The 27,888-nt window shown below is 61.6% G+C and overlaps 1 protein-coding gene across 2 annotated transcripts in view; it reads left to right on the top strand.

The window, feature by feature from the left end:
- The window catches only part of TP73 (tumor protein p73), a 54,244-nt gene that overhangs the window by 20,180 nt on the left and 6,176 nt on the right, over nt 1–27,888 (top strand). Inside the window, exons 3-12 of one of the 2 annotated variants that reach the window (XM_024254795.3) lie at nt 3,542–3,784; nt 18,272–18,458; nt 19,588–19,703; nt 23,232–23,341; nt 23,735–23,877; nt 24,237–24,325; nt 25,633–25,754; nt 26,296–26,444; nt 27,220–27,358; nt 27,755–27,848. In XM_024254795.3, the coding sequence (XP_024110563.2) occupies nt 3,542–3,784; nt 18,272–18,458; nt 19,588–19,703; nt 23,232–23,341; nt 23,735–23,877; nt 24,237–24,325; nt 25,633–25,754; nt 26,296–26,444; nt 27,220–27,358; nt 27,755–27,848 (1,392 nt within the window). The remainder of the gene's footprint in view (nt 1–3,541; nt 3,785–18,271; nt 18,459–19,587; nt 19,704–23,231; nt 23,342–23,734; nt 23,878–24,236; nt 24,326–25,632; nt 25,755–26,295; nt 26,445–27,219; nt 27,359–27,754; nt 27,849–27,888) is intronic. The other variant, XM_024254805.3, reaches the window with a different exon arrangement.

Genomic DNA, 27,888 nt, shown 5'->3' with positions numbered 1-27,888 from the left:
GGGGCCTGCCCTTGCCTGTCGTCCTGACCTGAGAAGCCTCAGCTGGGCAGCCCTTGAGGCCCGGGATGTTCTTGCCCGGGGGACTCAAATGAGTCAGGAATGGGGAAGTCCTGCATCCCTGAGGCCATCCCAGGGCCCAAAACAGGGAAGACCTTTCCAGGAAGGCCACCGCTGGTCTCCTGGAAGACAGAGGGCACCACGGAGAGGGGAGGGGGCAGGCTGGCACCCGGTACCCGGTGATGGGAGGGGCCGGCTCATGTCCCACACTCACCCCTGGGCAGCTGGACTGGAGGAGCCGTCCTGCATTCGTTTGTTCGTTTGTTCTGCCAGCTCGCTTGTTCAGCGAACCTCTCAAGCAGCCACGCTGTAATGGGAGCGCTGACTGAGGGTGTCGGCTCCGAGCCGTGCGTGTAATTCTGCTTTTTCTAGTAGCCACATTCAAAAAGGTGGAAAGGAGCTGGTGGAAGTCATTTAGTTATTTCCTGTATTCACCCCTAACTGTGATCGTTTCAGCCTGTAATCAATAGGAAATGGTGAGTGAGGTGTTTTCCATTCTTTCCGTGGTCCTGAGCCCTTGGAATCGGGGTGGGCTCACACACTGGGCTCAGCTCCATCCACATTTCACACACCCCAACCCTGTGTGGCCAGTGGCCACTGTATCCAGTGTCCTCGTGGGTTCATAGTCGAGTAGGGGAGACAGAAACCTTGCGGGACATGCGAGCCTGCCCTTCTGGAGAATGGCTGTTAAGATGTTCAAACCAGGTGATGAGAGAGAACACCTGAGGCCTGGGGGCTGCTCCTGCCAGTGTGGCCAGGGCTGACCCCCCGGAGCAGTGACCTCTGAGCCCAGACAGGGCTGATGAGGAGTCGTGTGCAGACCACAAGTGGAGGCTTCCAGGCAGGGCCTGGGCCTGTGGTCATGAGCAGGTCTCAGACACCTCGGAGGCCTCTTGGGCCTTGGTGAGGAGTCTGGGAGCCAGGGACTCTGGGGCGGGGCCTGGGCTGTGCAGCCAGAGCCTGGCACTGCCCCGTGTCACCCCCACCATCACCCAACCTCCCATGTGTGTAGCTGAGGCAGGGGCCCATCCTCTGTGCTAGAAGCCTACTGGCAGCTCACCGGTGCCCGGGGTGACACCCAACCAGACACCAGGAGGAGCGGGAGTGGCCTCTGTACATCTTTCTCTGAGGGGGGCAGTGGCTGCTTCCCCAGACCCCCTCACAATAGCCCAGGAGCCAGGAGAGGCGAGGGTCACTCTTCCCTGGGATGTGATGTTTTGTTTTCTTTTTTGAGACAAAGTATTGCCCTGTCTCCCAGGCTGGAGGGCAGTGGTGTGATCTTGGCTCTCTGCCGTCTCAGATTCCTGGGCTCAAGAGATCCTCCCGCCTCTGCCCCCCAGAATGCTGGGATTACGGGCGTCCCCCCGTGATGTTTTTAAGCTGGCACCATGGCTTATCCACGTGGCAGCGTGTGGGAGCTTCCTTCTGTCTTATGGCCGAGGAAGAGGCCACTGTACAGACACACTGTTTCCTTATCCATTTGCCATTCAGTGGACCCTGGGCTCTGGGGAAGGACCTGTGGTGCAGGAAGTTGGGAAGGTTGTGGGGAGCGCGACAGACCAGGAAGGAGGCTGCAGTGGTGCCGGAGAGGTGGGCAGGGCCCGTGCTGCAGGGGGTCCCCGTTCTACTGTTGGGTGGGATCCCTAGGTTGACAGCTCATAGCCAGCTTTAATGGTGCCAGATGATGGCAGCTTCAGCCAAGGCCTCGTGCCAAGACCCTTGCAGTGGAGCCAGGGCACGGGTCGCCCCTGGCGGCTCAGGCCTGCTGGGGCTGTTGGCTGTCCTGGGCTGGAGCACGCAGGGAGAGGGCCTGCCTGGCCTTTGGTGGCCCTGGGAACCGTGGTGATGGCTCTGGTGAGCAGCAGTCCCCTGCCTCCTGCCCCTCCGGCATCCCAGGCTGAGCTGCCTCCACGTTGGACGGCACTCAGTGGAGGACTCAGTAGAGGACTCAGAGAGGACACAAACTCTGGACTTGCCTGGCGTCCGTCTCCATTGGATGCTGGAAGGGCCGGGGGATGCGGCCCTCGTCAGGGACCTCAGTGGATGTGTGTCCTAGGACCTACAGAGCCGAGGGCCTCTGGGTCACTAAACCCAACCGCCTCTAATGGAGAAGGCTGAGGTGCAGGAAGGGGCTGAGCCTGGGAGTCCCGGCCAGGCCCCTGCACCCTCGTGTGCGGGCGGTGCACGTTTTGTTTTTTGGCTTGGAGGGGGCAGGCTGGTGGGAGGGGAGAGTGCGCTCACAGCACACCACAGCTTCTCTAAAGAGGGGCACAGGGCAGAAGGACCCGCCCCCGCCCCCGCCCGCCTGGCTCTGCCCCTTCCTGCCTGCAATCCCAGTTTGCGGTCTGGGGGTCTCAGCCTGCACCTGCTGACTGCTGGGACCTTTGTGCCGTCTGCTGGGGCCACTGGATCACTGGGGTCAATCGTTTGCCGCAGGCCCGGGGAGAGGGGGGTAAAGGAGTTTGTTTGCATTGAGCCTTGGGGGGTCACAGGGAAAGAGCTGTTTATACATCTGCAGTCTTCCTCCAGCACCCGCCTCTGGATTTGGAAGGAGGGTCTTCCTCGGCGGCCCACCAAGTGAGGTCTGCCCTGCCCTGGATCTGAGACACCGAGGCCGGACCAGCACCCCCCTCCCTCAGCTGGGGCCTCCCTTAAGCTCCTGGCAGAGGCTGATCCATGCTGGGGTCCCGGGGCCCCACAGAGGGTGGTGCAGGGGACACACCCACAGGGGTTCCTGTTCCTTGGTGTGTGGTCCTGGCGGGGGAGGTGCGGGTAGGGGCCTAGCAAGAGAACCCCGGGCCAGGGGACAGCAGGGGTGGGGCTGTGCCGGCCCCTGAGCGTAGAGCGGCCTTTCCACTGGGGGTGAGGCCGTTCACCAAGAGACAAGGCCGCCCAACTGGGAAAATTGGGCTCAGCCATTGAACAGCAGTCCCACCTTATCCCACCACCTAGAGGGCCAGACCTAGTGAGATCCTGGATCTGGTCTCCAGCACCTCAGGGGCACCCACGCACCCAAGCCCAGGTGTGCGCACCCTGCACTCAGGGCCCACCTGTGCCCAGCTCACCTCCCCCACTGCCAGGCTCCCTGGGGCTGGATCTCCGCACTTTGAGCTGTGAGGTCCAGACTCCAATGCTGCCCAGAGGGTGCAGTGAAGCCCGTGTGGGCATCAGGGCCTGGGAGCCTCCCCCACCCAACGCCTCCCCTCCAGGTGTGCAGAGAGTCTATTCCGCCTCATCAACGGCTGGGTGGATCCCCAGAAACCCTGGCACCGGGAGGCTGATGGAGGGGAGGGTGAGGTGAATATGTCAGTTTATCCCAATGCAAGTAGTGGCCTGTTGGGATGGCGGAGAGACCCGGAGAAATATTTGGGATGACTGGAGCCGCTGGCCCTTTAAGGCTCCTGTAACAGGACACCTCCTAGACGGGACAGGACGACTGACTGTGTGTGTGTTTCCCCCTCCCTCCTCCCCTTTCCCGCGCCAGGCCCAGTTCAATTTGCTGAGCAGCACCATGGACCAAATGAGCAGCCGCGCGGCCTCGGCCAGCCCCTACACCCCGGAGCACGCCGCCAGTGTGCCCACTCACTCTCCCTACGCACAGCCCAGCTCCACCTTCGACACCATGTCGCCGGCGCCTGTCATCCCCTCCAACACCGACTACCCCGGACCCCACCACTTCGAGGTCACTTTCCAGCAGTCCAGCACGGCCAAGTCAGCCACCTGGACGGTGAGTTCCCCTGGTCCCTGAGGGCTGCAGGCTGCGGGCTGCGGGCTGGAGAGGAGGTGGCCGCATTCCCCGTACCTCAAGAGGTCTGAGGTCACCCCACTGTCTGCTCGGGGTTCCCACCTGGCCGGGGCCAGGAGGAGCATCGGGCAGGAGGCGGGTCTCAGGGACGGGCAGTCTGGGTGCGCCCACCCCTCTAGACGTGAGTGGCCAGAGCCAGTCAGCCTCCAAAGGGCCACAGAGGGGACGGACTTGGCCCTGCTGGTGAGGTCTCTGCCAAGACTGGCCAGCGGCTTCCCCATGCTCAGGTGGGGTCTTTGGTTTGAAATCCTGTCCTGGACAGAGGCAGAGGCTCTGCTGCCAAGAGATGTCTGTCTGAGACAGGCCCACAGCCCTAGGGTCTGCAGAACCTGCCTCCTCCAGGCAGCGAGACCCATCTGCGCGAGTGGGTGGATTTGGGCTTTACTGGCACTGTCTCTGGAGTGTCATTTCCAGGAATTGGCATGTGCCAAGGAGATGGGGTGGAACCACCGTGCCAAGGGCTCAGGTCCTCACTGCGGTGCCCCTGGGGACAGCCTGGCCCACGGTGGGGATCTTGCTAACTCTGATAACATCACCTGTGCACAAGGCCAGTCTCCTCGAGCCAGGCACCATGCTCAGGGCTTTGAGTTGAGCTAACTCTTGCACCCACCAACAATGCACAGGGCTGACTCCATCACTGCTCCCCTTTTACAGCCAAGGAGGCTGAGGCACGGGGAGGGAAGTGGTTCGCCCAGAGTTCTGCTCATAGTAAGTGGGGGCAGCCACCTCTGCATCTGTATTCCTAACCACTGAGCTGCCCTGCCCAGACGGCTTCAGGGGAGGGGTCTGTCAGGAGGGGCAAGGTGAAGGCTGCGTGACCCCAGCCAGGAGTGGAGGGCATGCAGGGGCTGGGCGGGAAAAGCAGCCCCAAGAGCCCTCCGGGTCTCCCCTCCTGCACCGAGGATGGGGCGAGTGAGCCCTGCCCGGGCACCCAGGCCGTGGCTGTAGGAGGGGCTCTATGGGACACATGTTGGTCCGGCCCACTGGGCAGCGTCCCCTCCCCCACGAGGCCCCGCCTCCCCGGGCACAGCTCAGTGCTGGCCCCCTGAAGTCCATGCAGGGCGGCTGCATTCCCACCTCCTGTGGGGAGTGCTGAGCAAGGGGCCCCTCAGGTTTTTCCGCTTTAAGAACCGGGTCCCACTGCCCTGCTGGCCATAGCTGCGGTTTTCCCACGCTCCTGGAGGGCCGAGGGGCAGGGCGGAGCCTAAGGTAGCGTGTCAGGCTCTGCAGGTAGCCGGACAGTCCTGCTGGGCTGGTCTGGGGTCTGGGTTCCAGGCCCCGCCCGACCCCACCTGTGGTTGTTTCTGATTCTCACTCCAGCCACGGGCTCCCCCAACTGCTGGCTCCAGGCTAAGAGAAGGCTCAGCCCGGACTCCCTGGGCTTGATGGGAAGGGGCTCCGTGGGCCGTTGGGCCAAGGGGCAGAGGACCTGGCACCTCCTCCAGGGCCTCCCACCTCCATCTGGCAGGAAATGCCGACCCCAGCACTAACGCCCCGTTTTCTCCATTTGGAAATTACTCCTCCACGCACCGTACTGCACGGCGGAGATAAGGACGGGAAGACCGTGCCGGGGCTGTGGCCAGCACGGTGCTTAGCTCGCAGCGGGAGGCCCATGTGTTGTCTTAATTGTGGTGGTGGTGGTGGTGGTGGTGGCGTGCTGGCCTGGGCCTCCCAAATGAGTGGTTCTGTGGCAGCTGCACCTGCCTGTGGGGCAAGGGGGACCAGGACTATCCTTCCACCCCACTTGGAGGTCCAGTGGGGCCACCTGAAGCCAGGTCAGAAAGCCCCAAGGCATCCTCACCTGCACATCTCCAGCAGCAGGAGCCTCACCACTGCTTCTCTCCCACGCTCAGGCTTGTTGCCTAAGTCCACTCTCTCCCCTCTAAGGACACTGACCTCCTGCCCTGGGGTTTATGATGCTGGTGGTTTCTGGAGAGTGTCTCCCTGGAGTCCTGGCAGGCAGCTTGTGGGAGCTCTGCTTCCCTTAGTCCCATGGTCTGAGGATGCTGATGGGGTCTTCACCGTGCTTGGAATGCACTGCATGTGGTCTGAGCTGATCCTCTTGGAAGGACAGGAGCAACCCCCTCTCTGGCTGGCTTCCCCCACCTGGGGTGTCTGGCACCCCCACCCCCTGCCAGGTGTGTGGTATCAGGTTCAAGGGACTTCATGGTTTTGTCTCAACTGCCTTGTCCTGCAGGACGGGGTGGCCTTGCCCTGTGGGACGGGCTGGTCTGCTCAGACCAGGCATCCAGGGCTGGTCAGCTGCACTGGCGGGAGGGGAAGGCTCTGCCTGGTGCCCAGCAGAGGAGCAGCAACACCTCCTCGCTCCCTCCCTGCTGGGCTCTGTGGATGCTGGGGCCGGGGGGTGGGGCGCAAGCTGGGGAGGAAGATGCTGTCGCCTGCACCCAGGGCTCCTCCTCCAAAGCCCTGTGGATCCAGGGGGTGGAGGTGGGACAAACATTGATAATGAGATTTTTGGCACCTCAGCTCTCTGGGGGCAGAACCCCCTCCACCAGGGCTTCTTCCCTTGCCCAGGGAGGGGCAGGCAAGTGGTCGGCTCACAGTGTGGGACAGGGCCGCCAGGCAGCCCACTTGCTCCCAGCTCTGGGGTCCCACCATGCGGGCGCTGCCCAGACCTGCTGCCTGTGCTTGCGTCCGGCCTCTGCGCCATGACTCCCGGGGCTCCCGGCACGCCAGCCGGCTGGTAACTGATAGATAATTCATATTTTTATCAAGTACAATTCCACATTGGCTGCCGCCCTCCTTTCTCCCCGATCAGGAAAAACACCCTCACCAGCCCCCTAGTGACCACAGCTGCTAATGGGGTCTTTGACCTCTGCTTTGCTGAGGCCCATGGTGGGTCTCCCCAGCCCCGGGGGGGTCCATCTGTCCTGAGCAGCTTCCCTCAGACCTCAGACCTCCTTGGGCACTGAGGGGTCTGGAGGCTGCGGTTCACAGGCCTGTGCATATGTGTGCATACATACGCATGTACACACACACGCAGACACGGCACCCTCCCACATGCATGCACACGCGTGGATACACAAGTACCTTATGCACACACAGACACATGTAAACACACAGGCATGCGTGTACATGCACAGGCCTCCCCCCGTCACTGCCCAGGGTTCTAGTAGCTCCCACCCCATGGAAAGCCAGGATGAGGAGGAGGCGGGTTGTGGGTAACCAAGCAGCCAGAGGAAGGATTTGTGTTTAGCCACGAGAGTGTAACCAGTGACCAGTGACAGGGCAAGGCTGGCATTTGGTGAGAGGGACCCTGCATGGTGAGAGAGGTGGAGCTGGCGCCTGCTGGGGTCCCAATCCCAGAGCTGCCTGTGAGCACCTGCTGCTTTGCCCCTCTGCCCTGGCATCCTCACCCTGGCCTCGCCCTGCCATCGCCCCTCTGCCCTGGCATCCTCACCCTGGCCTCGCCCTGGCATCGCCCCTCTGCCCTGGCATCCTCACCCTGGCCTCGCCCTGGCATCGCCCCTCTGCCCTGGCATCCTCACCTGCAAAGAGAGGTATGGCCTGCCAGCCATGGTGGGGACAACGGAGCTGGCTCTTGGGACTTCTTAGGGCAGGGCAGGGTACCTGTGGAGCGCTCCACACACGTGGGCTCTTTGTGAGTGCAGTGCTGATGGTGACACCAGTGCCCTTCTCCCAGTTCAACACCCTCTGTGGGACAGTGTGAGGTCAGAGCGTGGGCAGAGCTCTCTGCAGGGCATGATCTGGCCTCTGAGCCCTGCTGGCCACTCCTGTCCTGGGAGCCCCACATGTTGGCAGTGGTGCGGACAGCTGGTTCCAGGAGGCCCTCGGGGTAGAGAATGAACAGGAGTTCCTCTAGCTGTCAGAACAGCCCAACGCGATGGGCATCGGATGCTGTGACACCCCGGCTCAGCTGTTCTGCCCCCAGCTCAGCCTCATCAGGGAAGGTGGCTGTCCTTGGTGTTTGGGAAGTTTGGGGACGGGGCTCTGAGGTCAGGCAAGAGGGTATTGTGGGGTTGGAAGCCCTGGCCCAGCACAGCATCTATGGGCACCTCAGGGCATGCTGAGTGACACCACCCACAGCACACGAGGCAGGCTGCCGTGGCAGGATGGTGAGGACACACACAGGTGCGATGGCCAGCTGCCCCAGCATCCCTCCAGACAGACAGAGGGCCTGGACACAGCCCCCAAGTGCTCTCCAGCTGCTCTCAGACTCAGCGTGTGTGCGTGTGCGTGTGTGTGTGTGCGCGCACGCGCGCGCACACACACGTTTGTCTTAGGGGAGAGCTGGCTCCATGTGTAGGAAAGCCCCCCCTCCAGGAGGGACATGTGGAAGGACAGCCAGGGAAGCACAAAGGCTCTGCATGGGATTCCTGGGGAGAATGAGGCTGAGTCAACACTAATGGGTCTAGAGCAACCTTCCCAGCGCCTCAGAGGCTTTCAAGCAGGAGAATAATAGCGGAGGTGTCCCAACACGATCGTGGTATCAATTGCGTTATCCTAAAAGTTTATGGAATGCATGAGTGGAATTAATACCTTTTACTGGCACCAGAAGCAATTATATGTGCGTAAAGCTGAGGGAAGAGTTCTAACAATGTTTATTGTGGAGATGAAACGTGGATTATTAGGGGAAACAAGAGTACTTAGGGCGAAATTGCAGCAGTTGCTGATATCAGGCAGCGCAGGGATCTGCAGCAGGGACGGAGCTTCCAGCAGGCCTGCACTGGCTGCGGTCAGTGCCTCGGGGCTCATGGCCCAAGACTGGGTCGGCTCTTATCTCTCCACTTTCTGGAGCAGCCAGAGGAACTCACTCTTGGGCCCTGGAGGTCACAGAACTTAGCCCTGGAGGCCCCAAGTGAGGTTGGGGAGGCCCCAGCTCTGAGACCCTGGGTCCTGTTGCCCCACCCCATACTGCCTGGTTCTTGGAGGAGACAGGAGGGAGAACCCCTTGGGGGACAGGATTCCCTTCCATAGGCATGAGACTGTTGGGGGAGACGCATGATCCAATTTACGTTTTAGGAAGAATCATCTATTTTCTAGGGCTTCTTTCCAGTTTGGGGACAGCCCTGTGGACCCCGCATGTCTGATTAGTAGCGTGGGCAGCAGCATTGCCCCTATGTGCAGGGCCTCCCACACTCCCCATTTCACAGATGGGGAAACTGAGGCTCCCAGAGGGCACACCAGGGTCACCTGTCAGCAGAGGGCAGAGCCGGGCCTGGCCCCAGCAGCCAGACCCCTAACCTTGCCCTTGCAGCCCGTGTGGTGCCCCACCCCGGCCCCTACAGGTCCCTGGACAGGTCCCCACGAGCAGCCCCTGCCCCCTGCCCCACCCTCTGCTCCCAGCTCTGTGGGGCAGGTCCCTGTGACCCTCAGGGCCCCCAGAGGAACCAATGATAAGGAGGTGCTGATGCTTCAGAGGGACCTGCCTGTCCCTAGGGGGAGAAAGCCTTGGACCGAGTGGGGTGTGGGGGGAGCCCAGGCTGTACCTCAGCTCCCGTGAGCCTTCCACTGCTGTTTGCCAGTGAATCAAACTGGGACTGGGGGTGGAGAGCTGTCCCTGTCTGCTTTCACTGCTTGGTTTTGTTGACAAAGGAAAATCCCTCAAGAACGTTTTATCGCTGGAGTGCTCCGAGGCTGGCCAGCCTCACGGGCGAGAAGCCAGGCAGCTGGGCTTGGGGACCGGCCTCTCCTGGTGCCTCCCTGCCCCCTCTGCCTTCGCCCCTCCCAGGCCCGGCCTCACTGCCACTAACTCCCGTTGACAGGGGGAAAGAGAGGCCCGCAGGGGAGGGCCATCCCCGGCTTCTCCTGGACCCAGTGCTGACGCCAAGATGCGGTCCTAGGTGACCTGGACCTTGGGCCGCGTGGGACTTGGGGCAAGGTGAGGGGCTCAGCTGGGCAGTGAATTAAAGTTTTGCTTCCCGGTCTGGTGGGTTTCTGCCACCCCAGGCCGGTAGTCACTTCTGGGATTTTCTGAGATTCCAAAAGTTGAAGCCACGCTCAAGGTATGTGGACGGACCCTGGAGACCCGGACCCTGGAGGCCCAGCCCCTGCCTCTGGGTAGAGAAGTCCCTGAGCGACCTCCAGACCTTCTGTCCCTTTTCCAAGGAGCCTCAGGAAGAGGGGGACAGACAATTCCAGGGTGTCCCGGCTGGAAAGGAAAGCATCTTCTCTGCACTCCAGGCGGACAGCGTGAGCCTCAGAGATTAGGTGGCGGCTGAGGCTGGTGTCCACAGCCAGGGGTTATGATGGGGCTGCAGAGGCTGTGAGCGGAACAGCACATTTTAGGGCAGAAAGACCCTTGTGGAGAAGGTAACAGCACTCCAGGCTTCAGTGAAGCAGAAGTCAGAGCCCATGGGGAAACCGCACAGGGGGATTACCTAAAGCCCAGAGCCACCCCAGGGGTTGCAAACCCACCCCTCCCCGAGCCATGCCACTGGAGCAAGGCACCCAGCTCCTTGCACCTGGCACTGGGGAGACACCACTCTGCAGGGGTCAGAGATTCAGAGGCCAAAATTCTCCTTCCCCCAGGCATTCCACTGAAGATTTACAAAGTTTAGCAAAAACCTAGATTCTAGCCAACTATTACCTTAAAAGCTGAAGAGGGACCACCCCACCATGTCCACAGCTTACTCCCCTCCCTCCGCTGTCCCCGGCCACCTCCAGCTGCTGCCAATTCCAGCCCCCAAGGCTGTCCCAGGAAGCTGTGGCCAGAGACTCCGGGACTGTCCTGTGAGCAGAGGGCACCCACTGACCCTGGGGCACCCTTCCAACCCCCACAGCTGACAAAGCCGGGCCTCAAAAGGCTGGGTTAATCCTGGCTTCTCCTCAAAGCCACAAGTCAGGGTGGGGGTGAGGATGGTGGGGGCGAGGATGGTGGGGGCTTCCTCCCCAGGAGTTAAGGGGCCCTCTCTGCAGTGAGCAGAGCAGGCCTGTTGCCAGCCTGCTGGGCCCCTTGTGGGACAGCTCCAGGGCCTGGCCCACAGCCCCGCTAGCTAGGTCCTTGCCAGAGGCCGGAGGAGAGGCCAGGCTACTGGCACGGGCCCTCCAGCTGGCGCTGTCAAAAAGCAAGTTGTGGGCAGAGGACCCTGTGCTTGGTCCCGGCTCAGGGCAGAGGCTGAGTGCGGTGCTGTGAACACTCCGTGTCTTCAGAGCAGAGGGGCAGCTGCTGGTGGGCATTCTGGGGCCCTCTGCAAGCCCAGCTTTTGTCTCTGCGGACCCAGGGCACTGCCCTGCCACCCCTTCTGTCCCCAAGGCCCCAGATGGGGTACCTGGGTCCTGGAATAAGAGCAGATGGAGTTCCTCGCCCTGCCTGGGCAGCTCATTCCTTCCCGGGCTTGGGCAGAGTGACAATGATAGCAGCACCCACCGGGCACCCTCATGCGGTCTCAGTGAATCAGGACAGTGGCGACCGGGTGGGGACTGGGCCCTGAGCTCCTCACACAGCATCTCGGCAGCAAAGCGGAAGCTGGAGCTGTCCAGGCCAGGCCACCCAATCCCAGCCAGACACAAGGCAGTCTGTGTTAGTCTCAGTCTCTATTGTCCATGGAGACCCATCCCCAGCAGGACCAGGGCAGGTCAGGCCCCTGGCTGTTGTTCCCCTTACTACTGAGGGGCTTAAGCCCAGCCACGGGGTAAGAAGCCCATGTCCCACCTGACGCCTCTGCAGTGCCCAGTCTTCCTGGAACCCAGGGGTGCTTAAGGCGGGTCTCTGCCTAGACCCTGACGCCAGGCCCCAGGACCCAAGTCAAGCCCAGCAGTGACAAAGGGCTGGGAGATGGAGCTTGGGGGATCAGACAGCTCTGGTCTGGGTGCTGGTCCACCCCAGCTTAGCAGGCAGGTTTGGGTCACTAAACGGAGTGACAATGCCTGACCTCCCAGGGCCACGGTCAGGTGAGGGCCCCACACAGAGCAGGCACCAGTGGGCAGTGGATGTGGCCATGAGGGTGGACCTGGGTGCCCCATTCCCCAGCAGGTGGACAGTACTCACCGTCTCCCCAGGTCTCCATACCAGCGGAGGCAGACGCCTTGGGCAAACGCTGCCTCGCAGCCTCCCCCAACACTAGGCCCCTCTTAGCCCCTCTGGCTGTGGCCCTTGTCTCCTACTGGACCCCTGGGCCTTCACTATGCACTGGAGACAAAGCCACCAAGTCTATCCTGGGCTCAGCACATACCTGCTTCCCTCCCCTACCCCGATCATAGCCCAGGATGGAGATCCCTAGAGGCAGCCATGCATGGGACGAGGGCCAAGCGGGCCTCAGCTCCTGTGGTCTGGGTGCACTCAGTGTCTCCCAGGAAGCTGCGCTTCCAGGCCGTGAGAGTCCCCCGTGTGGCTTCCGCTCACCTGTTTAGGACGTGGCTCAAGGTCGTGGTGGGGCAAGCTGCCCAGCTCCTCAGGGTTCCCACTTGCCCCGGTCTGCCCTCCCCAGTGAGCAGTTTCTTGTCCACAGCCTCTGGGGCTCTAGCCGGCCTCCGTCAGGGCTGAGGATCGCTTGGCATCTGCAGAGGATGTTTCTGCCTCTGGTTCATCCTCCATAGAGCTCCTGGCCTGGGAGCCCGGCTGGCCAGCATGGGGGTGCCAGCAGACACATCTGTCCCCTGCAGCCCCCCAGCCAGGAGCTCTTTCGCAGCAGCCTCTTTTCTTGGGCAGTGCTGGGCCTGGCACTGGCTGTGGCCTCACAGGCATTCTGAAGCTCGCTTGGGCCTCTCACCTGCCTGGCCTGTGGGCTGTGGGTGTCCTGGTGAGTGAGCCGTCACTGCCTTCACCATGGGAGCCCCAGGTTAACACCAGGGTGTTGTGAAACAGGGGCGATTGCCACATGTGTCCTTTCCCCCTCCCCAGGCTAGTGGCTTCCCTGGGGCAGGGAGGGACCAGCCTTGTGACATCCTGCCAGGCCTCCCTGACATCTGTCAGAGCCCAGCCTGTGCTCCCAGCAGCTGTCTGAGGGCGACAGTGACATTGTGCACCAGTGAAGGCCACAGCCTCCAACGAAGGGGGCTGTCACCGAGGGGGCCCTGTGGCTGCCACCTGAGGATACCCTTCCTCTCTCAGAAGGAGAAAGGGACCCAGGAGGACCCTAATCCACAGGCTGTTGACCCTGGCTCATGCATGTGTTTTAGGGGGTCCATCTGTGAACCCACAAATTTAATGGCAAGGGTTCTGTGGCTTAGCCCCAGGAGCTTTTCTAGGGAGAGGAAGGGTCCAGGGCCTTGGCAGAGGGTGGGCCCAAAGAGGCCCGTAACCCCAGAGAGGAGAGAGATGCGCCCCTAAACACACACACACACAAGCAAGGATACTGGATAAAAGTGAGCAATAAAAAAAAAATCATTTAAAAAATAAAAGCCCCCACTGCAGGCCCCATCTTCCAGAATCTGTTGCAACAGATTCACCCACGCTGGTTAACGGTATTTGCGGTTTGCAAGATGCTACACGTCCCAGGAAAATGACAGACAAGTTATTATCACCTCTCCGCTGTCCTCCTGCCCAAACCTGCCCGTGCCGGGCACCCAGCTGCCGGGGAGCGAGGAGCGGGCACGAGGAAATTAGCAGCCCCGCGCCGCACCCGCCCCTCGCCCACCCCCGCACCAGGCCTGCCAGGCCCAGGGCTCCCAGCCAGGCCGGGCCCATGTTGTACTGGTGCTGGGGAGGAGGGGAAGAGAGGAGGGTCGGAAAGGAGCCGGCAGCGTGGGGAGGGATGGGCACAGTGGCGTTTGGGCAAACCCTTTCCTGCAAGCAGGACGGTGCACGCACCCTGGGCAGGCAAGTCCAGGCGGCTCCGTGTCAACAGCCGAAGATAAATACGATTTTATCAGCTCGGAATCTGTTGAAACACATCCATCTAGCGGTTCTAGGGAAGGAGAAGGCAGGAGGGGGGCGGCGGAGGGGAAGTGTCTCCACATGACCTTTCCTATAGAATAGGCTCCACCGGAGTCCTCCTCCTGCTGCCCGTTTTCCGCAGGGCCAAGCCCAGGCCTGAAGCCCAGAGGCCTGCTGGGGAGACAGGAGCAAGGAGCTGGGGGAGCGCTGGAGCCGTCCTGGGCTCAGCCACCCTCTAGAAGGACCTGGATGTCTCAGGGCTCCCTTCCCTCCTGTGGCCACTTGTGTCACCCACCCCCAGATGCTGCCAGGGCAGGGGACGTCACAGACATCCCTCCCCGAGGCCACCCAGCTCCGGCCAGGCTGGGCACCTGGGGTCCAGTTAGTGCCAGGGTGAGGTCTGCCAGGCATGTATGCCCCGAAGGCCATGTGAGCACTGCACTGGGGACACCCCTGTGGGGAGGAGAGCCAGGCCCAGGACCTTGGTGGCCTCACTGGCCAGAGGGGAGGAGAGGTGCTCACATCGCCTGAGGACAGGGGCCTCCTTGCTCTTCACCCTGAGGCCTGGGCCTCCCTCCGCCACTGGCCCAGGTCGAAGACCTGCCCGTTCTAGGCCGCTCCACACTCCAGTTCCAGCCCCCACTTCCCGGGGTGGGTGGTCTGGCCGCCGCCTGCACCGGGTACCAGGGACAGCTCCCGGCGCGCCCAAGCTCCTCCCGGGGGCGGGGCGGGGCGGGGCGGGGCATCCACAGTGCTCCCCGCGCCTGGGCCCCCAGGACCTCTTGCAGACGGGAGTCCCTCAGACAGTGCAGAGACGGGAGCACGCACTGGGCCCTGCACCCACTTCGTGCGCCCTGGCCCTGGGACGCCCCACCACGCAGCTTCCAGAGCAAGGATCGCCACTTCATCCCGCCCGGAGACCCAGAGGGAGCGGGGCGGGCTCAGCAGGGCGCTTCCGAGATGCCGCTGCCTAGGTCTGCGAAATGGGAGTACGGCTCACCCTGAGGCCCAGGCCGGCGGGAGCTGAGGCTCCGCAGAGGACTATGGCCTGGGGTGCTGGGGCAGGGGCCTAGGGGAAGGGCTGCAGGGGCCAGGCGGGAGCTGTGAAACCCCTCACGCTGTTCAGACTCCATGGTGCTGTCAGGGAGCGAGGGCTGCCGGGGCCTCTGCCCGCAGGCTTGGTTGCACCCAGAGCCTTACTCCATCTGTGTCCAACCGGCTGAGAAGCCCAGGCGGCCTCCCCTCGCCCTGAGTGTCTGGGGCTCCTTGGTGGATCTAATGACCTGGCTGAGGAGCCCAGGCGGCCTCCCCTCCCCCTGAGTGTCTGGGGCTCCTTGGTGGATCTAATGACCCCCATCTCAGGCCTCGGGCTGGGGCACTAGGGTGGAAGAAGCTTCGGGGGACTCAGCCCCGGAAAGGGAACTGTAGGGAAGCGGGGCCTGTGTGGCTCCAGCCCGCCGCAACCAACACCTCCTCACCTGGTGCTGAGAATGACGAATGACGAAGGTGCAGTAGCCACTAACACCTGCAGGCCACTGTGTTCCCAGGGGACACGCAGTGAGTCAGAGATGCAGGTGGAGAGGCTTGTGCAGTGGCTAGAGGCGTCCCAGCTGACGAGCACAAAGCCAAAACCTCCACCCACGTGGCTGGACCTCAGAGGCCCTTCTCCTTTTGCTGCCCCTGAGACTCTGACCTGAACCACCCCGGCCGGGGTCTGTTTCAACGGGGGGTCTGCCGCCCCCTCCCTGCTCTGCGGTTTCCCTAGGGAGCGGCTAGGATGGATGGCATTTATTGAGTACCACCTGCATACCTCCATCTGCCACACGTTACTGAGGAGAGACGAGGGGGACAGAGCCAGGTGCCTGAATTCCAGGGGGCCTGTGTGCTCTGCACACAAGAGGTGCTCCATAAATGCTCAGCAATGGGCAGCTCGCCCTGCAGGCTGCCCTGGCCTTGGAGAAGCCTGGCGACACGGCTGCCAGCCCTGTGTTCCTCTCCTCTGCTGGAGGCACTGGCAGACAAGAGCCTGCCACCACCTGGCCCCTCCTCCTTCTGTCCCCAGCCAGCACAGATGGAGGCCATGCGTGGTGTGTGGCTTCAGGCAGGGCCTTTGTCTAAGAGACCAGTGCCTAGACACAGGCCACTCCAAGTTTGGGCCAAGAGCCCTGTCTGAGTCTCCTGAAGGTCCTAGTCCCAGAGGGTCTGTGCTGCGAGCTGTTCCCATGTGCCCTGGGGGCAGGGCTACCCGCTTATCCTCCCAAGCGATGCTGTGGGGAGCAAAGGGGGCATTTGTAATGGTGGGGACACTGTACGTCAGTGGTCACCTCCAGGGAAGCCAGACTGACCCCACAACAAGGGGACTGCCGTCCTTCCTGCCGTGCCCAAGCCTGCAGCTCCAACAGTCCAGGGCAGGCGCCCGCACAGAGGTGGGCTGCTAGCTCTGCAAGGCTGTTTCTGCTTTTCTTTCTTTTTTTCTTTTTGTGATGGATTCTCACTTTGTCGCCCAGGCTGGAGTGCAATGGTGTGATCTCGGCTCACTGCAGTCTCCACCTCCAGAGTTCAAGCGATTCTCCTGCCTCAGCTTCCTGAGTAGCTGGGACTACAGGCGCCCGCCACCTTGCCTGGCTAATATTTGTATTTTTGGTAGAGACAGGGTTTCACCGTATTGGCCAGGCTGGTCTCAAACTCCTGATCTCAGCTGCCTGCCTTGGCCTCCTCAAGTGCTAGGATTACAGGCGTGAGCCACCACACTCAGCCTGTTTCCTGCTTTTCTAAACAGCGCCCAGCCTCACCTGCAGGGCTGTGCATGATGGTTCCTTCCTGTGTTTTAAACAGGACTGGGGATGGGCGGCTTCCTGCCTAAGGCCCTGTGTCCAAGGTGGGGGTCACAAGCAGGGGCAGTGGGGCCACTCTGGCTCTAGGGGCTCCAGATGGACGGAGGACCTAGGAGGGGCCAGCCTTTTGGTATCCAATTCCCATCCTGAGGAGGCCACTGAAAGACCCCCTTCCACTTGTCCCTCGAGCCCCCTCACACCCATGGCAGGGACAGGCCAGCGTTCCTGGCTGGGTCTCATTCTGAGAGCCCAAGTAGCTCATCAGAGAGGGGACTGCTCCTACTGCGCAGGAACAGGGGCACTCAGGGTGCCGGGGACCCAGGCCCCACCCACCGTGGCTCGCAGGCTCCGTCAGCTCCATCTCCCCCATCTCTTTCCTTTTTCTTTCCTCGCTTTTCACATGCCTGCACCTGCCAAGGACCTGTGTGGCTCCTGAGAGCCCCTCGTGTCCCTTGATGGCCAGAGAGGCAGTGCTGGTGGCCAGTGGGGGTCAGGGGGTCAGGGCCTCCTAACTTCCTTGGCAAAGGGAAGGCTCCACCTGCAGCTTCCCTGGTTCTGCCAGTAGCTCCCTGTCTCTGACCTCAGTTTCCCCAACTGTTCCATGGTGGAGTGCGATGGGACATTCTCCAGGGCACTTGCGGCTGCAGTGACTTGTGATTCTGAGTCATCGGGGGCTGGTGAGGGGCGCAGAGGGCATGGGGTGGCAGCAGAAGTCATTCTCTGAACCTGAGACCGGGGATCATTCCTGATGGCCCTGTGGGGAGAGGGCATGAGGACTCCCAGCAGGTGTCCAGGAGCCAGACACTTGGGAAATCAGCCAGCTTGGAAGTGAATGGACGTCCCTGCAGCGGCCTCAGCGGGGTCACTTTTAGAACTCATGAGAGCCGGCCTGGGTCCTCAGATGGGCAGCCGGGCCCTGTGAGGCGAGGACGCTGGAGGCCTCTGCAGGAACTGGATCAGGAAGGGTGTCATCCAGTCCTCCTGCAGCAGGGCCCACGCCAGCTCCAGACAGACCTATTAGCTCCTCGAGTCCCAAGCTGGGGATACTGGGGCTGTGAGCCCAGAGGGGCCCCCAGAATGGCCCAGACCAAGCCGCACAGTTCGGCTGCTCAGACTTGGTGGCCCCAGCAGGAGAGGGTGTCAGAGTCACCAGGGCTGCTGAGGCCGTGAGAGGCCTTCACGCCAACCCAGAGAGCTCTATATGGAAGCTGGAATGCATAGCGGGCACCCAGCCCATCACACATTAACCACTTGCTCTGTGCAAATGCCAGAGAAGCCTAGCTCTGGTCTTAAAAACAGATTCAATGCTGCAAACCCACCTCTTCAGAGCACTGCAAACCCACCTCTTCAGAGCGCTGCAAACCCACCTCTTCAAAACACTGCAGTCAGGGACATGGCTTCCTCAGGCCTGGATCCCAGCCCCCATTCCCGCCCTCACTCTCCAGCAGCCCCTTCTTGCTCTCCTCGCCTTTCTTGTCCCCATCCATAAACCTAAAGCCTCTCTGCCTGACTGCCACCGGCACTCACACCCCTGCTGTCATGGAGCCCAAATGACCCGATGGCTGTGGAGTGGGTGCCAGGGCAGCTGTGCCTGGATTCACGCCTCGAAGGACAGACACCTGGAGGGATTCAGCAGAGGGGCTGCTCGGGGCAGTCTTCATCTGGGGCTTGTGGAAGGGGCTCCCATGGGGAGGACGTGGCTCCCAATGGGGAGTGGCCTGGACAGGGGTGCAGTTGGGACCACTGGTCTCACCCGCTTCCTCTCCCCCACTCCAGTACTCCCCACTCTTGAAGAAACTCTACTGCCAGATCGCCAAGACATGCCCCATCCAGATCAAGGTGTCCACCCCGCCACCCCCTGGCACCGCCATCCGGGCCATGCCTGTTTACAAGAAGGCAGAGCACGTGACTGACGTCGTGAAACGCTGCCCCAACCACGAGCTCGGGAGGGACTTCAACGAAGGTGAGGGCCCCCAGCTCCTCTGCCCACGGTGGCACTTTGCCCAGCATCCTGGACAGCATGGCCAGGGGCTGCCTAACTGGGAGAGAGTGAGGCTGACAGCATGGGCTTAGCCATTCCCCTGGGGAGGGCTTTCAGTGCCTCTGCCAGCCCCCATTTTCCCAGTTCTGAGTGGGACCTTGGGGGGCCCATGCTCCTGGGCAGGGGCAAGTGGTCTGGGCAGAGTCTGAGGGGCAGTGGCCTTCTGGGGCCCCAGAGATCCTATGAGTCATAGCCCCTCTCTCCAGTGTGCCTGGCAGGGCCTACGGGCTACCCCAAGGATTAGCAGGAGAATCAGGGGACAGAGACACTGGGCAGGCACCCCCAGAGCACAAGGGCTGCCAGCTGGCCTGAGCCTCACCTGGAAGCCCATAGGACTGGGCCTGGTGGTCTCAGTTCTGCTGCAATGCACCTGGCACAGTGCTGGGTGCCTCTCTGCACCTGGCACAGGGGTGGGCACCTCTCTGCACCTGGCAGGAGGCTGGGCACCTCTCTTCACCTGGCATGGGGCTGGGCACCTCTCTTCACCTGGCACGGGGCTGGGCACCTCTCTGCATGTGACACAGAGGTGGGCACCTCTGCACTTGGCATGGGGCTGGGCACCTCTTTGCACCTGGCACGGGGTGGGCACCTCTGCACCTGGCACAGGAGTGGGCACCTCTCTGTGCCTGGCATGGGGCTGGACACCTCTCTGTGCCTGGCACGAGGCTGGGCACCTCTGCATCTGGCATGGGCTGGGCATCTCTGCACCTGACACTGGGGTGGGCACCTCTCTGCACCTGGCATGCAGCTGGGCACCTCTCTGCACCTAACAGGGGTGGGCACCTCTGCAGCTGGCACAGGGCTGGGCACCTCTCTGTGCCTGGCACAGGGCCGGCACCTCTCTGCACCTGACATGGGGCTGGGCACTTCTTTGAACCTGGCACAGGGCTGGGTACCTCTCTGCACCTGACACGGGGCTGGGCACCTCTCTGAACCTGGCACGGGGCTGGGCACCTCTCTGCACCTAGCACGGGGGTGGGCACCTCTCTGCACCTAGCACAGGGGTGGGCACCTCTGCGCACCTCTCTGAAGTGTCGACCCCTCCCGGCAGGACAGTCTGCCCCAGCCAGCCATCTCATCCGCGTGGAAGGCAATAATCTCTCGCAGTATGTGGATGACCCTGTCACCGGCAGGCAGAGCGTCGTGGTGCCCTATGAGCCCCCACAGGTAGGCCAGGAGTCAGGCTGTGCCCAGGGCCCTGCAGTCAGCCGTACGGGCGGGGGGAGGGGTCCCCTGAGGCAGCCCCTGTCCCTCCTCAGTTGGTTGATCTGCCTGTCCCGTCGGCGTCTGTCCAGGGCTCCCTGCTCTGCGTTAAGTCTGCGTCGGTGGCTCCTTCCTCACCCACACCCACCCCACTGTGCACACCGCTGCTCTGGCCCTGCATCCACCTCGGGCACTCTCGGGGCCTCAGTGTGCCCAGCTCCATAGTGGGGAGTGGGTCTTCAGCCTTGCCCTCTGTTGGTGCCCAACACTGGTTCCGGCCTGGGGCTCCCAGACACAGGGATTCGGGAGATGGGGAGGTCCCCGCCCATTTAGACCCTGGATTGGCTGGGGCAGAACCAAACCAGCAACAGCACCTGAAGGGGTGGCAAATTCTACAAAGGGGGTTGAGGGATGGTGGAAAGACTCCTAGGCCAGGCCAGGGGCCCGGGAGAGGCGGCCTGCAGGAGGCTGAGGCTGGTCAGCAGGGTGGAGAGCAGGGAGGCCCCACTGGGCACCACGTGGGTTGGGGGTGCAGGGGACTGGGGAGCATGCAGGCTGGAGGGGAGGGGACACAGAGAGGATGGGGGCTTTGACCTTTGGCCCAAAGGCAGCAGAAGTTTCTGGGACACCATTCTGGAGATGATGTGGGGCCCAACTGGTGTGAAAGGCTGGGGTAGGGGGAAACAGAGGGTTTGAAGTTGCTGCAGGATGGTGGGGCAGGGGCAGAACAGGAGGTGAGGAGTGGGTACCAGGCCCCCAGGAGAAGGCAGGCAAAAGCAGGCCTCTACCTTCCCTGTACCTGGTTCTGAGACCAGGCTCCATGCTGTACCCAGCCCCAGCCTCCCCCACCAGGTCCCCATCCCTGTACCAGGCCCCCAGGACACCCCAGACTCCTGTTCCTGTACCCAGTCTCCAGGTCCTCCACAAGCCTCTACCCTGTACCCAGGCCCCCTTCGACGTCCCCATCCCACCATCCTCTAAGAGCAGCCCCTTATGTCAGCAGAACCAGGGCCCGGGAGGCCTCCCTGAAACCCATGTCCCACCCTCACCTGCCTCAGCCTGCCAGGAAGGCAGAGCTCTCTCGCCCCCTGGTGGCTGCCGTGTGACAGCAGTTCTAAGAAAGGCCAAGATTTTCCCAAACCCCTAATGGCTTTTGTATTTGTCCCCAGGGTGACATGAAAACTGCCCACATTGTGGTCTGGGGACACTCATTGATCAACAGTTTTGGTTCACGCTGGGCGCGGTGGCTCACGCCTGTAATCCAAGCACTTTGGGAGGCCAAGGCGGGTGGATCACTTGAGGTTAGGGGTTCAAGACCAGCCTGGCCCACAGGGCGAAACCCCGTCTGTACTAAAAATACAAAAGTTAGCCGAGCCTGGTGGCGCATGCCTGTAATTCCAGCTACTTGGGAGGCTGAGGCAAGAGAATCGCTTGAACCCGGGAGGCAGAGGTTGCAGTGAGCCAAGATCGAGCCATTGCACTCCAGCCTGGGGGACACAGAGAGACTCCGTCTCAAAAAAAAAAAGAGTTTTGGTTCATGTCTCAGCTGTACTGCAAAATCCCTGCGAAACAGGAGTGTGTTTGGGGTGGGTTCGCTGGGGACAGCTCTGGTTCCTCTTTCTGCCCAGGTGAGCCCACAGCATGCAACACACACATAGGCCCACAAAATCTGTGCAGGCACACTCACACCCAGCATCTGGGCTTGACCTCCAGCCTGTGTCAGGGGAGAAGGTTGGGGCAAACAGAACACAGGACTCTGTGCTGCTCTGAGAGCAGAGACCAGGTCTGAGCCCTCCCAGAACCCAGAACCAGCCCAGTGCTTGGGGTTCAGTGATCTTCATGAACGGGTGGCTGGATGGGGTGAGTGGGTGGATGGGTGGATGGGTGGATGGATGGGTGTGGGTGGGGTGGATGGATGGATGGATGGATGGGTAGGTAGGTAGGTGGGTGGATGGATGGATAAATGGGGTGGGTGGGTGAGTGGATGAATGGATGGAGTGGTGAATGGGTGAATGGATGGGTGGGTGGACGGATGGATGAATAGGGTGGGTGAATGGATGGTTGGGTAGAGGGATGTTGAATGGATGGGTGGGTAGAGGGATGGGTAGATGGGGTGGGTGGATGGACGGATGGATAGACTGATATTGTTGAATGGATGAGTGGGTGGATGGATGTTTGGATAGATGGATAGATAACAAATGGGGGGAGTCGATGGATGGATGGATGGATGGATGGGGGGTGGGTGGATGGATGGATGGATGGGGTGAATGGATGGATGGATAGGATGGATGGATGAAGGGGGTGGGTGTGGGGGGTGGATGTGTGGGTGGGTAGGTGGATGGATGGATGGATGGAGTGGGTGGGTGGGTGGATGGATAGGATGGATGGATTGATATTGAATGGATGGGTGGGTGGATAGATGGGTAGATAATAAATGGGGGAGTGGATGGATGGATGGATGGATGGATGGGGTGGGTGTTGGGGGTGGACGTGTGGGTGGGTGGGCGGGTGGATGGAGTGGGTGGATGGGTGGATGGATGGATGGATTGATTGATATTGAATGGATGGGTGGGTGGATGGATGAATGGGGTGGGTGGATGGATGGGGTTCGTGGATGGATGGATGGATGGATGGGTGGATAGATGGATGGATGGATGAATAGATAGATGGGTAAATGGATGGATGGATGGATGGGTGGATGGGTGGATGGATGGATGGATGGGGTGGGTAGATGGATGGGGTTGGTGGATGGATGGATGGGTGGATAGATGGATAGATGGATGGATGGATGGATGAATAGATAGATGGGTAAATGGATCGATGGATGGGTAGGTGGATGGATGGATAGGGTGGGTGGGTGGATGGATGGATGGATGGATGGATGGATGGATGGATGGGGTTGGTGGATGGATGGATTGATACTGAATGGATGGGTGGGTGGATGGATGGTTGGATGGATGGATAGATAATAAATGGGAGTGGATGGATGGGTGGATGGATGGGGTGGGTGGATGGATGGGGTTTGTGGATGGATGGATGGGTGGATAGATGGCTAGATGGATGGATAGATGAATAGATAGATGGGTAAATGGATGGATGGGTAGATGGGTAGATGGATGGATGGATGGATGGATGGATGGATGGATGTGGATGGGTGGATGGATGGGGTTGGTGGATGGGTGGATGGATGGATGGATAGACGGGTGGGTGGATGGATGGGGTGGGTGGATGGATGGATGGATGAATAGATAGATGGGTAAATGGTTCGATGGATGGATGGATGGATGGGTAGATGGATGGCTGGATGGATGGATGGAGTGGGTGGGTGGATGGATGAATGAGTGGACAGATATACAAATGGCAACAACTATAGAGCACAGCATCCCCCTGCCTACCTGGAGCCAGGACCAGACATGGAGCTGGGGGCTGCCACCTTAGTGGATTGGGGCTGCGTGCTGATGCTAGCCCCTCTCCCTGCTCCCCCATGTGCAGGTGGGGACGGAATTCACCACCATTCTGTACAACTTCATGTGTAACAGCAGCTGTGTGGGGGGCATGAACCGGCGGCCCATCCTCATCATCATCACCCTGGAGACGCGGGAGTGAGTCCCGGGCACACGGGGTGGAGGTGGGACAGGGCTGGGCAGGTGTGGCCGGGGGAGAAGGGGAGCTGTCATGGAGACCTGCAGGCCAAGGCCAGCTTGGGGAAGAGACTTTGGGCTGTGCTGCTGGAGGAAGGAACCGCCCCCTGGCCTGCAGGGCCTGCCTGGGCAGAAGCTGGGCCTCCGGAGGGAGGTGGGAGTCCCTGGCGAGGTGTCAGGGCAGCCTCACAGCTTTGAGCCTCCGGCTCCCTCTAGCGGGAACACTGGCTGCCGGCACTGGGTGCTCTGTGGTGACTGAGGGCTCTCAAGGCCGGTCCTGCAGGGTCCAAAGTGGGTGGGGAAGGTAGGCAGGTTGAGGGTGAGCTCACAATTCTGGCTGTGCCCACCCGACAGTGGGCAGGTGCTGGGCCGCCGGTCCTTTGAGGGCCGCATCTGCGCCTGTCCTGGCCGCGACCGAAAAGCCGATGAGGACCACTACCGGGAACAGCAGGCCCTGAACGAGAGCTCCGCCAAGAACGGGGCCACCAGCAAGCGTGGTGAGCAGCCGGCCAGGGGGAACTGGATGCGTGTGGGAGGGGAAGGGGACACACTGGCAGGACACAGTGCGAGCCCACATCCCAGGGACACGGCCAGCCCCTGAACGGCCCCCCACGCCCAGATTCCTCCCTGACGGAGCCTGAGAGCAGCCCCCAAATAAGTCGCTTGTCCTGGGCCAAGGGCACCTCAGAGGCCTGGGTGGCACCGCAGGTTTGCCCGTCCCTGTGGGATGCTCACCACCGGACCCACCTGGAGAATCGATTGGCCCCGAGGGTGGGGCAGGTCTCCCTCCTCCCGGAAGGAGGCCTCACCCTCTGGTCCTGCCTGCTCACCCCGCCCGCCCTGCCTGGCCTTCCAGCCTTCAAGCAGAGCCCCCCTGCCGTCCCCGCCCTTGGCGCCGGCGTGAAGAAGCGGCGGCATGGAGACGAGGACACATACTACCTGCAGGTGAGTGTGTGCTCCTGCATGGCGGCCAGGAGACCTGCCTCGCCTCTGTTGTCTGCTGAGCCCAGGCTGGGCCATGGGGAGGGACTCTGGAGACCATGGTGGAGGGGGCGGGAGGAGCCCAGCCCTGTGTGAGAGGGTCCAGAGGGCAGAACCTGCTTGCAAGAGCCAGACCAGCAGGACCCAACTGCAGGGCATTCCTGAGAGTCCCCTCAGTCCCAAAAACCCAGCGTCATGCCATTTACAATGAAGCCATGTGTACACAGCACAGGTGGGGTGGTGCGGAGTCCCACCAGGGTAGAAGTTCAGCAAGAATCCAGGACCCTAACGTTGGCCAGGACCCGTGGCCACGGCCGGCCCCCATGAGTATGCCTCTCACATGTGGCCTCCAACAGGTGAATCAAATCGGCACAGGCTTGGCTGGGATTCATCTTCCATGATGTGAACTTTCTGTTTTTTGAGCTCCAGAATGAGCCCTAGTTGGGGTCAGTGGCTCATGCCTATAATCTCAGCATTTTGGGAGGCTGAGGCAGGTGGATCACTTGAGCCCAGGAGTTTGAGACCAAAGTGGGCAACATGGTGAGAACCCATCTCTACAAAAATTAGCTGGGCGTGGTGGTGGCGTGCACCTGTAGTCCCAGCTCCTCAGAAGACTGAAGCAGGAGGATCACCTGAGCCCAGGAGTCCAAGGCTGCAGTGAGCTATGATGATGCTACTGTACTCTAGCCTGGGCAACAGAGCAAGACTCTGTCGAGAGAGAGAGAGAGAGAGAGAGAGAGACGGAGAGAGAGAGGGAGGGGGAGAGAGAGAGAGGGAGGGAGAGAGAGAGACAGAGAGAGACAGAGACAGAGAGACAGAGAGAGACAGAGACAGAGAGAGGGAGGGGGAGAGAGAGAGGGAGGGGGAGGGGGGAGAGAGGGAGGGGGAGAGAGAGAGGGAGGGGGAGGGGGGAGAGAGGGAGGGGGAGAGAGAGAGAGAGAGAGAGAGAGAGGAGAGAGAGAGAGAGAGAGAGACTTGGTTTTTAAAAACCCAGTATCTGTTGGTGGGGGAGGAAGAGGGAGGCTTGGGGGCCACAAGGAGCAGGCATGGTTCTTGGGGACAGGAGACCTGCCCACCGAGTCAGGGGCTCTGGTTAGACCTGCTTCTTGGGAAGAGGAAAGAAGATCGGGGATCCTGAGCCTCTGGGGTGCCGGGGAACCCCCAGAAAGGACAGATGCTTTGCCAAGCCCAGGTCCTCCTGGAGCTGCGGCCGCCCCCCTCCCATGGGGGTCTGGGGCATGTGGGCAGAGCATCTGCTCCTCTGTGCTCAGGTGCGAGGCAGGGAGAACTTTGAGATCCTGATGAAGCTGAAGGAGAGCCTGGAGCTGATGGAGTTGGTGCCGCAGCCACTGGTGGACTCCTATCGGCAGCAGCAGCAGCTCCTACAGAGGCCGTGAGTCAACCCTAGCCCACCATCAGTGTGGGGAAGGAGGACATGGCTTAACCCCTCAGGAGAAGGCCAGGAGGACCAGAAACCCCTCCAGAAAGCATCATCTGCCAGGGACAGGCAGCAGGGTCCAGAGCAGGGCCCACCCCACATCTCCTCCTCCAGGAAGCCTTCTAGCACTTGGGGCTGCCCTGGGACCCTGGGTCACGGCCCTTGCTATGCCTCTGTCACTGAGGGGTCTTGTAAATGGCTGCTGAGTGGAAAGGCCAGGAGGGGTGGCCAGAGTGATCATGACCCACCAAGACCAGAGTCCGATTCCAGTGGCACAGGTCATCCCCCTGCCTCCCAGCCCCGCCATGGCCAGTGTCCTTCTCAGGCGCAGGCCCAGTGGCCGTGCATGGCCATGGTTGGGGACAGGGAGGCTGAAGCCACTCTCTGACATCAGAGTCTCCACCCATTCACAGCATGGGGGCATCATGGGCGTGGGTGGTCGGTGGGCACGAGGCTGCCTTGCTTCCCACCCATGCGAGCCGTTGCTTCTGAGCAGGAGTCACCTACAGCCCCCGTCCTACGGGCCGGTCCTCTCGCCCATGAACAAGGTGCACGGGGGCATGAACAAGCTGCCCTCCGTCAACCAGCTGGTGGGCCAGCCACCCCCGCACAGCTCGGCAGCTACACCCAACCTGGGGCCCGTGGGTGAGTCCCTTGGGCAGTGGGGGCCCACGGGCAGGGCGGGGAGGCCCACTGGGGGCGCCTGACTCAGGACACACCACCCAGTTCAGGACCCAGGGCAGGTGTCTGTGGCTGGCTCCTTCCAGCGGCTCCACCCTCCGGGCAGGAGGTGCAGCCACAGACAGCCCTCTCTGCCCACTCGTAGCTGTGGGAGGTGGAGGGGGGCGTAGTTAAGAGCGTGGAACCCACGTGCCTGCACCGCCTCTTGGCAGGCGAGGGAGCTTGGGGAAGGCTCTTAACATTACACAGCCTGTTTCCCCATCAGCAAATGGCCACAGAAGTACCAGGCTCACTCCTTGTGAGGATTAAATGGTGCAAGACCTCATCAGGGGCCCCAGCACAAGCCGGGGTCTCCATTGGATAGAGTTTGGACCCCCTTCCCCTGGAAGGTCCTCATGTGGGTAGGACCAAGCATGTTCCCAGTGCTGCGAGCAAGCACCCCCAGGCGTTCCCTGAGGCCCTGGGATGTGGCCAGCACTCCAGTGCCAGCTGCGATTGCCCTTACGACCCAGCTCCTCGTAAGCACGGTCACCCCCGTCCCTACTAGGCGGGGTGAGGAGACAGGGCCCCAGGTGTTCAGCCCTTGCTCAAGCCTCCAGCTGGCCGGGGTGATGCCGAGAGTCACATCGCCAGGCCTTGGGATGGCTCCCGGTGTCCAGAGGTGTCTGGAGCCTGGGTGGAGCCTGCACCTGGACGCCCGGCCTGGCTGCCCTGATGGCCCCACCTGCCTCTCACCCAGGCCCTGGGATGCTCAACAACCATGGCCACGCAGTGCCAGCCAACGGCGAGATGAGCAGCAGCCACGGCGCCCAGTCCATGGTCTCGGGGTCCCACTGCACTCCGCCACCCCCCTACCACGCCGACCCCAGCCTCGTCAGGTGCGTGGGCTGCCGAGGGCCTGAGCATGTGCTGTCACCCTGTCCGTTCACCTCTGTCCTTCTGGCCATGTCAGCTGCCTGCCCCACCCTGTGTGCTCACCACTCGCAACCCCGGATCAGACAGGCGGGCGGGGGCAGTCAGGCCAGGAGCATCTGCAGATGCTGGGGAAACGGTCCACTTAGAGGAAAAGCACAAAAAGCCGGGGTCCTCCACTGACCTTTCCCCAGCTGAGCACGTCCCCTCCCCGAGGGATGCCATGGCCACCTGTGGGCTGGAGCCACCCTTCAGAGACAGTGGCAGTCTCCGCCCCAGCCAGGCCACTGTCAGAGACAGGAGCTCGCGCAGCCCTGTGCTGGGAAGCTAATGCTGCTTCCTTTCTCAAATTCTCTCTGCAGTTTTTTAACAGGATTGGGGTGTCCAAACTGCATCGAGTATTTCACCTCCCAAGGGTTACAGAGCATTTACCACCTGCAGAACCTGACCATCGAGGTAACGCCCAGGTGGCCCCCGCTCTGCAGAGGCAGTAGCT

Source organism: Pongo abelii, chromosome 1, assembly GCF_028885655.2.
Source record: "Pongo abelii isolate AG06213 chromosome 1, NHGRI_mPonAbe1-v2.0_pri, whole genome shotgun sequence".
Taxonomy (NCBI): domain Eukaryota; kingdom Metazoa; phylum Chordata; class Mammalia; order Primates; family Hominidae; genus Pongo; species Pongo abelii.
Note: the sequence above shows the minus strand (reverse complement) of the source record. Positions and strands in the feature narration are given on the sequence as shown.